At 36.8% G+C, this 12,309-nt stretch overlaps 1 protein-coding gene across 1 annotated transcript; it reads right to left on the bottom strand.

Annotated features, from left to right (window-relative positions):
- Positions 1–4,283: 4,283 nt before the first annotated feature.
- LOC142337057 (uncharacterized) lies at positions 4,284–11,283 on the bottom strand. Its single transcript, XM_075386121.1, has 2 exons — positions 10,768–11,283; positions 4,284–6,143 (listed from the first exon to the last, which is right to left on the bottom strand). Exons 1-2 carry the CDS (start codon positions 11,103–11,105, stop codon positions 4,412–4,414), a joined length of 2,070 nt encoding a protein of 689 aa, XP_075242236.1. The 5' UTR covers positions 11,106–11,283; the 3' UTR covers positions 4,284–4,411.
- Positions 11,284–12,309: the final 1,026 nt, after the last annotated feature.

Below are 12,309 nucleotides of genomic sequence, written 5' to 3'. Positions count from 1 at the left end.
CAAGCTGAAGGGTATTTGTAGCTGAAGCTTCTCTCAGAATTTAACAGCAGCCTAAGATGTTGACAGACTTGTCGCCTAAAGATAGGTTTGATAAGGAATTGAAAGAAAATCGAGTTTTAAAACAAATATTTACCGACCTTGAAGATGCCTACATTGCCGCTAGACTTCGGATTAAATATATAGCCGGACAGTTTCGGAGGTTTTTGCTTGTGTAATAAAACAAGGCAAACCATAAAATTGGAGGAATCATTAATGCTGTCGGTTTGATAGCAAAACTACAAGCTGGATGGGATACTTCTCGTTGGAGTAGCACATTGGGCAGATCACTCTTGTCGCGCTAATTGTGATTATAATATGAAAGGAGGTTTTCGTGGTACACCTTGTGTCGGGCTCCGTGCTCTTCGTCAATTCTACATAATGAAGAGCTCTGTACTTTTTATAACGAAGAAGTCTTTGGGGTAGGAAATTGCAATTGTCTGTGGGAATTCTGATCTGCATGCCAAAGACAGTGACAACAATCTGACGCAAACAAAAAAGTTCAGACGAGCTCTGCAGAGAATTCAAGTTGTTGGAGAGAAATCTTCCACGAATGAGTTGCAAAGTTTCATTAAGTTCTTTATGAGGGTTCAAACCTAAGCATCCAGTCATTTGAAGACGTCGAAAATAACCAAATTATAAGGCCGAAAGTGCTATCAGACGATAATTTTAAGTTTTTGCCGCAATACAAGGAAGTGGAAGAGTTGGATCAGACATAATTTTGCCCTCTCGCGAAGATGCATCTAGTCATGAAAAGATAAGTAGATCAGATGAAGACGTAGCCGGTTTTAATGAAGAAACATCAAAACAGGCAGTAACAATGCTGCAACAGCAAAAAGAAGAAATCTCTGAAATGCAAACTGTTTCATCCAGCAACCCAGCTGCCTCCCTTCTTTCGATTGTGGCACAATATAATGGACCGGATCTACTTTTAATCGATCTCCTGAAAAGAGATCAAGCCTAATGTGGTTCGAAGTGTGTTGCACCCAGCACGTTTATCAAACAACTGAAAAACGAATCTGAAGCGCTTGCGCATTCAAAAAAGATCAATGACGAGAGGAAAATTGTTTTTTTGAACTCTCGAGCCACGTTATGTAAAACTGTTGAGCAGAATCTTTCGAAAATACTGAGTTACGTTGAAAACAAGATTTTAGGTACAGATATTAGACTCCCGCAGCTGAAGATAGACAATAATTTTATTGAGATAAGATTTATTATAAATTGTGATGGCGCATCTGTGTCCAAGTCTCCAGCCACATCAGCGTGGCCTCTGTTTATTGCTATAGCAGACCTACCACCAATTTTACGTCAAACTTTTAATAACATTGCTTAGGCTGCACTATTTGTGGGCGTTGCAAATTCAGTATTTGCGGGAGCCAATGCAGCTTTCGCATTGAGTCTGAGAAATTGTGATCGAATCAATCCGGTCCTCAGAAATCTCTAAATATGGGTTTACAATAACCCATTTGATAACCATCCAAGTTTGGTCTTGAGGCCTTGGTACAACTCTGGTACTGTATGTCAAAAAAACTGTTTTTCGAGATAGCAATGGTATGGAGAGGGCTACCATATCAATTTTCCATGATAGTAAGAGCAGATCTCAATTTGCTGGAATTGCTAAAAAAATCTGCTTCCCGACAACACTAGCTCATCTCCAACAGATTTAACGAGAAATGATTCTTTTGAATCAAATACATTGGGAGATGTGTTGGAATATTATTGGAAGAGAGTTGCGCACATTCATCCTCAGTATACATAGCTGATCTGTAGCTTTTGACATCCCAATACAGGGAATCTTTTGTGTCAATCTTGAAAGTCAGCTGCTGGTTGGAAACAACTTCTGCGCTCACGCATTATATGTAACTTCTCGCATGTTGATAATTTTGAAGTGCTGTATAGTTTTGATAGTTTTAAATAATCTGTCAATTTTTGCTTTTGTTAACAAAAATGTTAACTCGTTGATAGTTTTGAATAATCTGCTAGGTTTCGTTTTGTTAACAAAACCCAAATGGGACCTCAAAGCGTAAAGTACTGCTTCCTTCTTCAGCAGCTTCCGTGATCCATTAATTTGACAGAGTACCCGGTTTCTCAGGCCGATAAGTCCAATCGCTCAAGCGAGCAAAACGAATATTCTAGAACAAATTATCACAACGGTCCAGTAACAAATTTGAATAGTGGGTAGAAAACCGAAAACGACTCGAAGAGTCGTGCAATATAATTATTAACCTAACCTTGCCTTAAATAAGAATTAACGAAAATAAATAACGAAGAAATTAATAGCCTAATGAAACTATTGGCATTGAGGACAGCTTTTAATTTATGGGTCTGTATAGGCAGGAGGGGGTAGGTGTAGGGGGTAGTTTTTGTTGGCGGCGGTAGGTTGGGGGGGAGTAGGTAGTTTGTGGGGGACCGGGAGGAGGGGATAAGTAGTGGGGATTAGGTGGGAGGGCGGTTAGTGGGAGGGAGGAGGTAGGCGGATGTATGATATGTGGGGGGATATTACAAGCAGTTCGTAATTTCTGTCTATTAGTACCTAAGCTACTGTTGAAGGCCAATGTTCCAAAAAAGAAGTCAACGTTCTAAAACAGAAGTCAATGATTAGAAAACAAATATCAAAAGTTCGAGTCAGGAACAAACTTGCGTCAGCTAAAAAAACAGAGCCGGTAAAATACCAGAAACGACTCGAAGAGTCGTGCAATATAATTACTTAGCTAACCTTGCCTAACATAAGAAACAGGAAAAGAATTAAGGGCTAGTTGGGTGGGTGGGGGTAAACTGGGGAGGGGGAGGTAGATAGGTGCGCCGGGGGTGCGGGGTTAGGTAGTGGTATCTATAGTTTGAATAGGGAGAACAGACTGCTTTGGGAAGAAAGATTCTCATATTGACCTTTTTCATCTTGAGTATTATCAGATTGCTATGTATTAATGCCCAAGCTCATGTTGAAGTCCAGTTTTCGAAAAAAATGTCAACGTTCGAAAACAGAAATAAATGTTCGAAAACAAAAGTCAAAAGCTCAAATCATGAAAAAATTAAACAAACCTGTAGAAACTCGATACTCCTTTTCAAGCCGTAAAAAGACACACACGACTACAACATTTGCTTCAAAATTTGTGTGAGATTAAATGGAAAAAAACTCCTGTCGTCCAGAGACTGACTTGAATTTAAAAAAACCACCTCCAGATGGTGAATTTTTGCCTACTCGGAAATATTGCAGCACCATGCACTTCAGAGACCACCAACAAAGTTAAAATACAGCATTTCAACATAAAACCATTTTGGGCTTTATCGAATATATCAATTATTGCGAATCTCAAAAAATGATCCAGTCAGCCGTAAAAAATTAAATGACCAAATATCAAAGTAAAGTAACATGACCTGGAAAAAAACTAGCCGAAAAAGCACTGAAAAGGTTTTAAAAATTAGTCAAAGTGACCGGGCATCACTGTAATGACCAGCCGCTTGGTCTTGGATTACATGTGAGAAGCATTGCCATAGACCACGGTCCGCTGTTCTCATATATTTGCGTTCCTTATATCTAGAATTTAGAGAATATGGATGCCAGTGAAATTCTTTGAGTACCTAGAAAGTGGTATTGCAAATAGAGAATTTACAAAAATAACCGACAAACAACAGACGAATATCACTCAGACGACTGACGAAGAGTGTGCTTCGATAGCAGCCAGCTTAAGCACAGGAAGATTCACTCAGAGAAGGGGCAACAAAAAGTAGGGGGATAAAACTAGGGGTCATATGGCTTAAGACTTCCTGCCACACCAACAATACCTACCTGCCTTTTCAATAGCTTGAGTGAACCGCCCACGAAGAGTCTAGTAGTGCTCTCAGAGAGTTTCACAGAGGCTTTACTAGTTTATCTCGTATTAGAGGAAGAAAAGTAACATCGGTCAGATGCAAAAGTGAGCAAGCAAAAATTTGTATAAAAACAAACCGGACCGAAACAATAGCTAAGCTTTGTAAAAGAGCATTAATGCTAAACAATTGCTGAGTGGTCAGCATTAAGGCTAAACACTCAATAATTGCTAAACAATAAAGACATTTCATTCATTTGTCTTCCCAGTGAAACCAGATCGATCGGCCTCCTTTTAGATCAACACAGAACGAAGTATAAAACTACGTCAAACCAAGACCTACTATTGGTTTGTTCATCATACGACGCGATGCATAAATATTACTCCATTTGCGGCTATTATCAAGATAAACTCGTTCTTGCTCATCGTTGAAAATAAACGCCGAATAATTTCCAATTTCAAAACAGAATCCAAGATCAATACGAAATGACCAAAGTATCAAGTCTCAATGGTAGCAAAAAAATCACAATTCTAGCAAGAGACCTCAAAACAAAACAACAAAACAAACATCACTTTTTTCTCAAACGTGGATCTCGACTCTCAATTTTAAACGACTTGAACTTAGTTTCGTCAGTTGACCTTTGCCGCTCAGCATTGCTGTCCTTTTCACACTTGATATCTGGCGAGTCTCGTGATACTTCTTTCTTTGACTCGACCTTGACTGGAGACGAAGATCTTTCAACAAATTTTTCTTCCATTCTTTTTTTCTTCGAATTGTTGCTCTCTTCAAAGCCGTCAAATTTTCTCTTAGTTTCTTCCTTTTTGTACAACCACTGTGATGAGCAGACCGACTTTCTATCCTTAACAATTCCTCTTACTTCTGAAGATTCCTTAGTTTTTGAGGCACTGCCTGAACTTTTGCAGCCTTTTGTTCTCACACTCGACGGCTTTTGAGCTGGTTGTGTGACGTCCTTTGTTAATGAAGTTAATTTTGCAGAAATTTTTGTGGACTTTGATGTGGAGCATTCACTTTTAGCCACTGCAGTAGAAACGTCCTTGGGAGTATTTTTGCGGGCACTGCCGTATTCAAGCCTGACATCGTTATACTCTGACTCGCTATGACACTCAGGGTCTGAAGCTTTCGAATATTCTGGTACTGCAACTTCAAACTTTTCGGTAGATGAGGAACCACTGCAAGATCTCGACTCTGAATTTACAACTTGACTTTGTTTCTTAGTACCCATTTTCTGAGCAACTTCTAGCTGCTTTTGCAGTTCGGGTCGTTGCACTTGACGACGTTTCTGATTCCACGAATTCAAAAAATGTGCCACTGCTCGTCCAAGGTCCATTTCATCTGCATTTGAATTGCAATCTCCATACCCAGTACCATGAGAATTTGCATTTTCGAAGTTGTCCGGGGCCATTGAACTTGAAACGGTTTCGTAAATGCTCAAACTCTGAGAGCCAGTTATGCTCGTATTGCTCGGGTCGTTTTCATCTGTCATTGGGGCACTAGTTTGGTTGTACTCAGTAGTCGTAGCGGCGCAGGAACATTGAGGACATTTTCCATCGCCAATGTCATCTCCATTCACAGTTTCATAATTTTGGGCATCAATTTCGTCTACTGCCGGACCAGTGACGGTACTACAGTTCAAGTCCTCCTGTGTGTCCTCAACTTCTGTAACTGAGAAAGGATCCAATGAAGGGTCTATCTGTTCATCCACGTTATCATATACACTTGCTATGAAAGCTGGCTCTAAAGCAGAGTAAACACTGCTCTCGAAGACACTATTGCTATAACTAACTGACTCCCCACTACCTCCAGACTTACTTCTATTACTGTCTACGTGACTCAAACTAGCCGCCACATTTTCTGATGAACTTTTAATCTGATCAATTTGTTGCTTGTAGCTACTGCTATCCGAATAAACGCTGCTTTGGGGCTGACCTCTGCTTCGGTCATTTACGGTTCGTTTTGCCGGAGATTGTAGAGGCTCAATTTGTTGCAAATTTGCCCACCACTGTGATTCAGCTTTGACATCAGTTGTCCACTGATTTCCAATGTTACCATTTGAACCCGTTGTTGTGTTTGCTAGCGGTATATCTCCAATTTCAGCCTGCCTAATATTCTCAAGTCTTTCCTCTGTCGAAACAGAACTTTTGATTTCTGCTTTGGCCAACAGACAACCGAACCCTCCGAAACTAATGCTGCTTTCTGTGTTCGACTGGTTTCTTGCCTCGGTTTCTCCCCTCAAAGTCCTCAGACAATTGGATTCATAAAATTCGATATTCGACAGAAACCTACCAAAAAACAAATATGATTGTTTTATGAACAAAAAAAACTTGAATTCCGAGGGTACATATATAGTAGCACTACATAGCGACTCCGAAGTGTAATTTACTAGATATTACTTGATATCAGTTTTTTTACAAAAAATAATTTTACTGTTTTTAACATGTCAAACAATCATCAAGTCATTTAAATAAATTTTGATTATGAAGAGTAAGTAAGCCCAGCCAATCAAACGCTCCAGAACTTAAAATCAAACCAGGATGACTTGGTACCTAGGAACAATATTCTGGATTTGGTTCAAACTTTTGCAATTGAAAATTGCTTAGGTGGGATTTAAAATTTTTCCTATTGGCGTTTCGTTTTATGAAATACGGGAGGTCATTCCAACTTTTTATAGCAGAACGGACAAATCCATACCGTAAATTATTGCTTTTAAGGCTATCTTTGAAGAAGAGTTTTTGTTAGATTTGATTCGCAATTGTCCACGTCGGGAGTAGTTGACCAAGTGTAATATCAAATAACGGTAGAAGCCCTTGTTTCCAGAAATAAATCTATTTTTTTATGTTCTAAAAACAAAACAATCGGGATAACACTGTGCTCTTTTTTAGTACTTTAGTGGAATCAAATTTCCTCCCATTGAAAGTTCCTTTCAAGACCCAGTTGATTTGTTTTTCTATACATCTTAGCAAATGTTTTCTTATTGATGTAACACGACCGAGAGTAATGTAAGTGACTAAGTGACTGAAAACGAAGGCGTTGAGAAGTAATTTGAGCATGTTTTTGGGTATTGAGTTTCTTATTGCGTAAACCGTTTTAATGCCTTGAGCCATCTTCCTAAGTAAAGATTTATCCTCACTTTGAATTCTATTGGTTGTCAATTTGTACACCTCGCTATTTCACCTCGGCTTTTTCAAAAAATGGGAGTTGTTAACTATCAACGTTTCAATCTGATTTCTTCTGGCGTTTATGCTAAATATAACGAACTCAAAATTTTTTTAGTTTTATTCCTAAATCATTTTCTCAAAATATTTCACAAGATTACTGTCGCTGGCTGCTAGTTTTGATTTGCTTTCTTTTAGGCTTTTATCAGATGTCAGAATTAACTTATCATCTGAATATTGTACGAATTGTGGACCGCTATCAGCGTAGGTATACATATAATTGATATAATTAATGAAAATGAGTGTACCAAGCGCGGCACCCAGAGGCACTCCTCAATAAATTCTCAATTCATCAGATGTAATGTTCTGTAAAACTACCGCCTGCTTTTGCTCGAATAAAAAACTTTTCATTGACTGGATTGCAGAGGTCTCATTCGAGTATTTAATGGTTAATTGAATCGAGAGCCTTTGAGAGATCTATCAACGCTGCAGAAATAAAATTCTTTTGATCTGTTTCTTTCCCAATGAAATTATAGAGTCTGGTAGATCGTTTCTTTCGAAAGCCATTTTGATTTTTGCTGAAGAGTTTATTTTCAGGTACTCAATGACTTGATCCCGCAAAACAATTTCTATGATTTTAGAGAGGCACGGTGTGATTGATATGGGACGGTAAATGTATTAAGAAGTGGTATTACATGCGTTTTAAGTTGTTTTGGGAAACAAGAAAACCTGATGCAGTTGTTTATCAAATGTTGAATACGTGACACCACAGCAGGACAGGAGTCCCTAATGGCCCATGAAGGAATTGGTGACGGTCCCAGTGGCTTGTTTCCGCCAAACAATGTAACTGCATCTCCGCATTAATGAACCGAAAATTCAAATTTTTACGGGTAATTACTGAACTTTGAGCGATTTGTCTTTTTGGACCACTGTATTTGACATGATTGGGTAATCTAATGAAGCAAATTTGCAATTTTCTTGGGTTCTGAAACAAAATCATTGAAAACATTTTTAATGCATTATATATTTGGCTTTATTTTGTTGGAATTACGTATTTCAATAATCAGCAACCATTTCTTTCTGTCGTTTTCAACAGCTTGAATCAAGTTTTTATTAAATCTACAGCAACTGATTTGTTAAACTCTTGAGTTCAAAAACTTTTCGTAATTTTTATCGTTTAGAAATGTCTTTTTTAATTCTCATCAGTTAGTCTGCTTTGATACCCATTTCTCTGATAGTGAAAAGACATTATTGCATTACGAATGATACACTTTTTTACAGGAGCATGAAGCTGAAGAGCTCTTACAAATATGTGCGTAAATTCATCCATTAAAATTTCCGGATAGTAATTTTGATATATGTCGCTGCAGTCTGATGACACAAGGGTTTTTACAAATTCTTTAATGTTATAACTCCGTTTGTCGTAGAAAGTTTTGATCACTGGTTTTTTCCTGATGCACAAAAAAATTTAAAATACTTAAAATTTAGAATCGTCACTCATAATAGTACTATCACAAACAAAAGTTTTCTTTGCCACAGTTGTCAGCAATGACTTAATCTATCATACTGTGACTATTAGAAGACTTGTTATGCGGGTTGGTACTGTTTTGCTTTGAACGTTTAGATCATACGGAATTAGGACTGTTTCTAAATTTTCTTTTTCATTATCTTTTAGATATTGTATATATAATTTAAATTATAATCACCAACGAGAAAAGGCTAGAATGGGACAAAACGCTAGAAAATCTGAGCAAAAATTTCGGAGATTGAGAGACAAAAAAGGTACCTTAAACCTTTTTACTAGAGCGGAGATAAATCTGGTAATCAATATAAAGCTTTCTTGTCAGTATCAAACAATACATTTAACTCATACCAAAAGCCGACAATGCATCCAAAAGGACAATACAGCATTTATGATAATTTCACAGGACTGAAGGTTGCAGTCAAAACGCTTCGATCACTTTGATTACGCACAGCATTTTTTGCAGGTGTGAATTTCTTTGATGCGCTAAAACTAATGGCTCGCTCAAATCTAGTCTGATGTCCTCACTAAATTTCTTTAATTTTAAAAACAAAACAAGTAAAAATGAGAAACAAATTATTCAGGTGTGATTATGATTAACCAGTAAAAATGCTGTTAGTTCACAAAATTATGAATACGAATGAGCAAGGGACTCGATCCAGTAAAGGTAAAAAATGACATCACGCATGAACTTACGATACTGAGAAACTGCATAAATGAATTGAAAATGTACTTTACATGGAGAGCAACAAAAAGATATCATAAAAAGATGGTCAAGAAGGACTCCCATTCACATAACGCAGCTACTAACAAACACAAAATGTTGGACATCCGAATATTTCTCAACTCTAAACTTCAGATAGAATAAAAATCAGAACAGCGCAGTTGCCGAATAGCGTTTCCATTTATTTGTAGTGATGTTTGTACGAAAGCATAACTTTATTGCGCACCAACAATATACAGCGCACTAACAAAGAAATATAAAAAATATTAGCCATGGTAACAAAACAACGATAGAGAATCTCAAGGCCAATAATTCTGAAATAAGATATCGAGATGATTATTGAGCACATAATTTACACAACATAAATTGGAATACTTTTAAAACAGTAAAAAAAACACTAGTCAACAAAATAAATGGACGAACAAAAACTCCAATACAGATGAATAAAAACGTCAAAAAGTATAACGTTGACAAAATTGAACATACAGAACCTTTTTTCCTCATTTTCTTAACAGTTATTATATGACACAAATTTAAATATTCAATCGTAGAAATTCTAGTTTTTATTCTAATCACTCTCTTAAGCACTGGTTCAATTTTCAGCAACCCTTATTTAAATATGGGAAAGAAAAGCATGCTCTGATTTGCTTTAAAAAACAGAAAAAAATGTACTAAAACATTGAAAGTTGCCAAATTAAATTTTCTTCAAATTGTGCAAACTTAACAAAATTTCTTAACAAACTGTAAAAACATGATGATGATTATTATTTAGATGCAACACACATCTCAATGACTCCGAGGCAGCGTTTGAGATACATGATCCCAACGGCCAACACGAATATTTTCACTTACATTGCTTAAAACTTTTCAAGAAACTAGTTTAAGATGACCTAAAGCAAGTTCTGCCACTTCATGAACAGGAAAAAAATAAGATATATAACATGGAAACTATGCTAAATCAGGATGTTTAAACCCCGAATGATGGCTTCTGGTATAAATATAAGAAAAACAGTGGTGGAAAATCGCAAAACTAAGATAAGTAGGGGGATAGTTTCACGATCACCTTTTTGTTTTCTTTTCGATACCCTGCAGCATGAACACAACCGAAAAGTGACAAAACTCCTCCATACTTCGTTTTTGTCCTTACAGAATGCCTGCAAATGAGGCATAATCAATAACTGCAAAAAAAATTGCGAGAAACCATATACAGTCATAGATATTACTAATATATACTAACATAGATATTATTCAAAATATTTCTAAACTTGTTAAAAAATAGTTTATGCAAAACCCTACTGAAACCTTGAATAGCGAAATATTTGCATACGAATTAAGTGCTCCTTAAACTAAACCAATATCATACAACAACTTCAAACTGGATACCCTCCATATATCTTTCATCAACCTTTCAATATTTTTCTTTCGGACCATATGGGACGCCAATTGGCTAATTTTTTAGTCCTTTTGTACTGTTTCTCGGACTAATTATTATAAAGATGACAAACCTGTCCACAAATCTGACATACTGAGCAGTAACATCCAGCCCATGCTTAAACCTCACTATTTGAACTGCTATCTTCTCTCTAGATAAAGTCACGTACGAACTTTGAGCTGCAAACAATTGGCCTTCCAATGTCAAAGAGGAGGTCCACTTCATTTTGAATGGGTCATAGTCAAAAGAAACTGGGTACCCGAGGTGCGACTCGGTCAACACCAGTAACTTTTCCCAAGGCGATAGCCAATAGTCAGCAGTCGCATTTACCTCAAAACTATCCGACTGAGAACAGACCTCGACTTTTTGAATTCCAGACTCACCGAAGCTGGTTGAATGTTCACTTTTCATTTTCAACAAATTAATCAAATACAATTGAGATGTCACAGGTTACCTGAAAAGCTTAGTGAAATTTACTTACTTTTTACTAACTCAGCCAGTCCACAAAGCCAGGACAAAAGTACACTCATCGCCAGTGGAAAATTGCAAGGTTCAGATATACGATCGATGAAATACAACAAATAAATATACTTTCTCAAGGCAATAGAATGTATCGAGGCCCATAAAGAAAAGAAAACAATATAACAAGATGGTAGATTCACAGGTTTGAATTTAGAAAACCGCTAATCAACTATCTCACAGCAAAAAAAAATAAACCAAGCAACTAATGTTGAGAAAATGCTCTCAAACAAACAATTTAATTCAGAGGCGGCTTATGTGCGCAATAACTTCCTACCAAGGAGGGGTCCTAACCCTCGACCTCTACACTGAGACTTAATCTCCGAATAAGAGCAATTGAGGTCACGCAAATCGAGAATTGAAATCGAAAAAAGTTCTAGAACAAAACGGCCAAGAGAGAAGAAAAGACAAGTTTAAAATAATTGCTCCGACCCACTTTAGCGGGGAAGGAACTATATACTCAACTGGGTTTTACTTTTCTTCAGTCAATTTTCGCCGATCGATATATTCATTGTAGAGGATTGTGAGTGGTATCATTAGAAAGCTTGTCAAGCGCAGAGTTTCAAATTAAAAACATTTTTCCGAACTTTCATTTTTTCGGGGGGAGTTGCGGAGGTTAAGATTTTTTACATTTTTCGTAATTTTTGCTGACATTTTATCAATTTTTGATAAAATATGATAAAATTGTTAACAATTTTATTATTGGTTTTACTTTTAAAGATCAAAGAGAGTTGGTGAAGTCTGAACTCAATTTTTTGGCAAAAAATTAATCTTAATTTTTGAAAATTCAGCATTTTGCCTTTTCATAAAAAATGGCGTCAAAGATGCATATTTGGCCAACTTTGCCCAGTTTGACCCATGGTGCAGACATAAAAACTGCTGACACAATCTTCCGTTACTCAGATATGGGCTAATTGTGCCTCCGGTTCCTAAAAAAATTCTGGAAATAATATTTTTGCGATCTTTCGGTAAATTAAATGGATATTTAAAAATGCATAAATTATTTTTATTATATTAAGATTTTCCTTTGCCAAAAACCAATTAGGAAATATTTTAGAACAATTGGGTTTCTTAACAGCCGAGCAGCGATAGCAAG

The sequence above is a fragment of the Convolutriloba macropyga genome, chromosome 3 (assembly GCF_964194025.1).
Source record: "Convolutriloba macropyga chromosome 3, txConMacr16.3, whole genome shotgun sequence".
NCBI lineage: Eukaryota > Metazoa > Xenacoelomorpha > Acoela > Convolutidae > Convolutriloba > Convolutriloba macropyga.
Note: the sequence above shows the minus strand (reverse complement) of the source record. Positions and strands in the feature narration are given on the sequence as shown.

Coding starts and splice junctions, on each gene's coding strand:
- LOC142337057 (XM_075386121.1), bottom strand. CDS start 11,105: ATGAAAAGTGAACATTCAACCAGCTTCGGTGAGTCTGGAATTCAAAAA. Junction 6,144..10,767: donor TATGTCAGATTTGTGGACAG/GTTTGTCATCTT, acceptor GTTTTTTGGTAG/GTTTCTGTCGAATATCGAAT.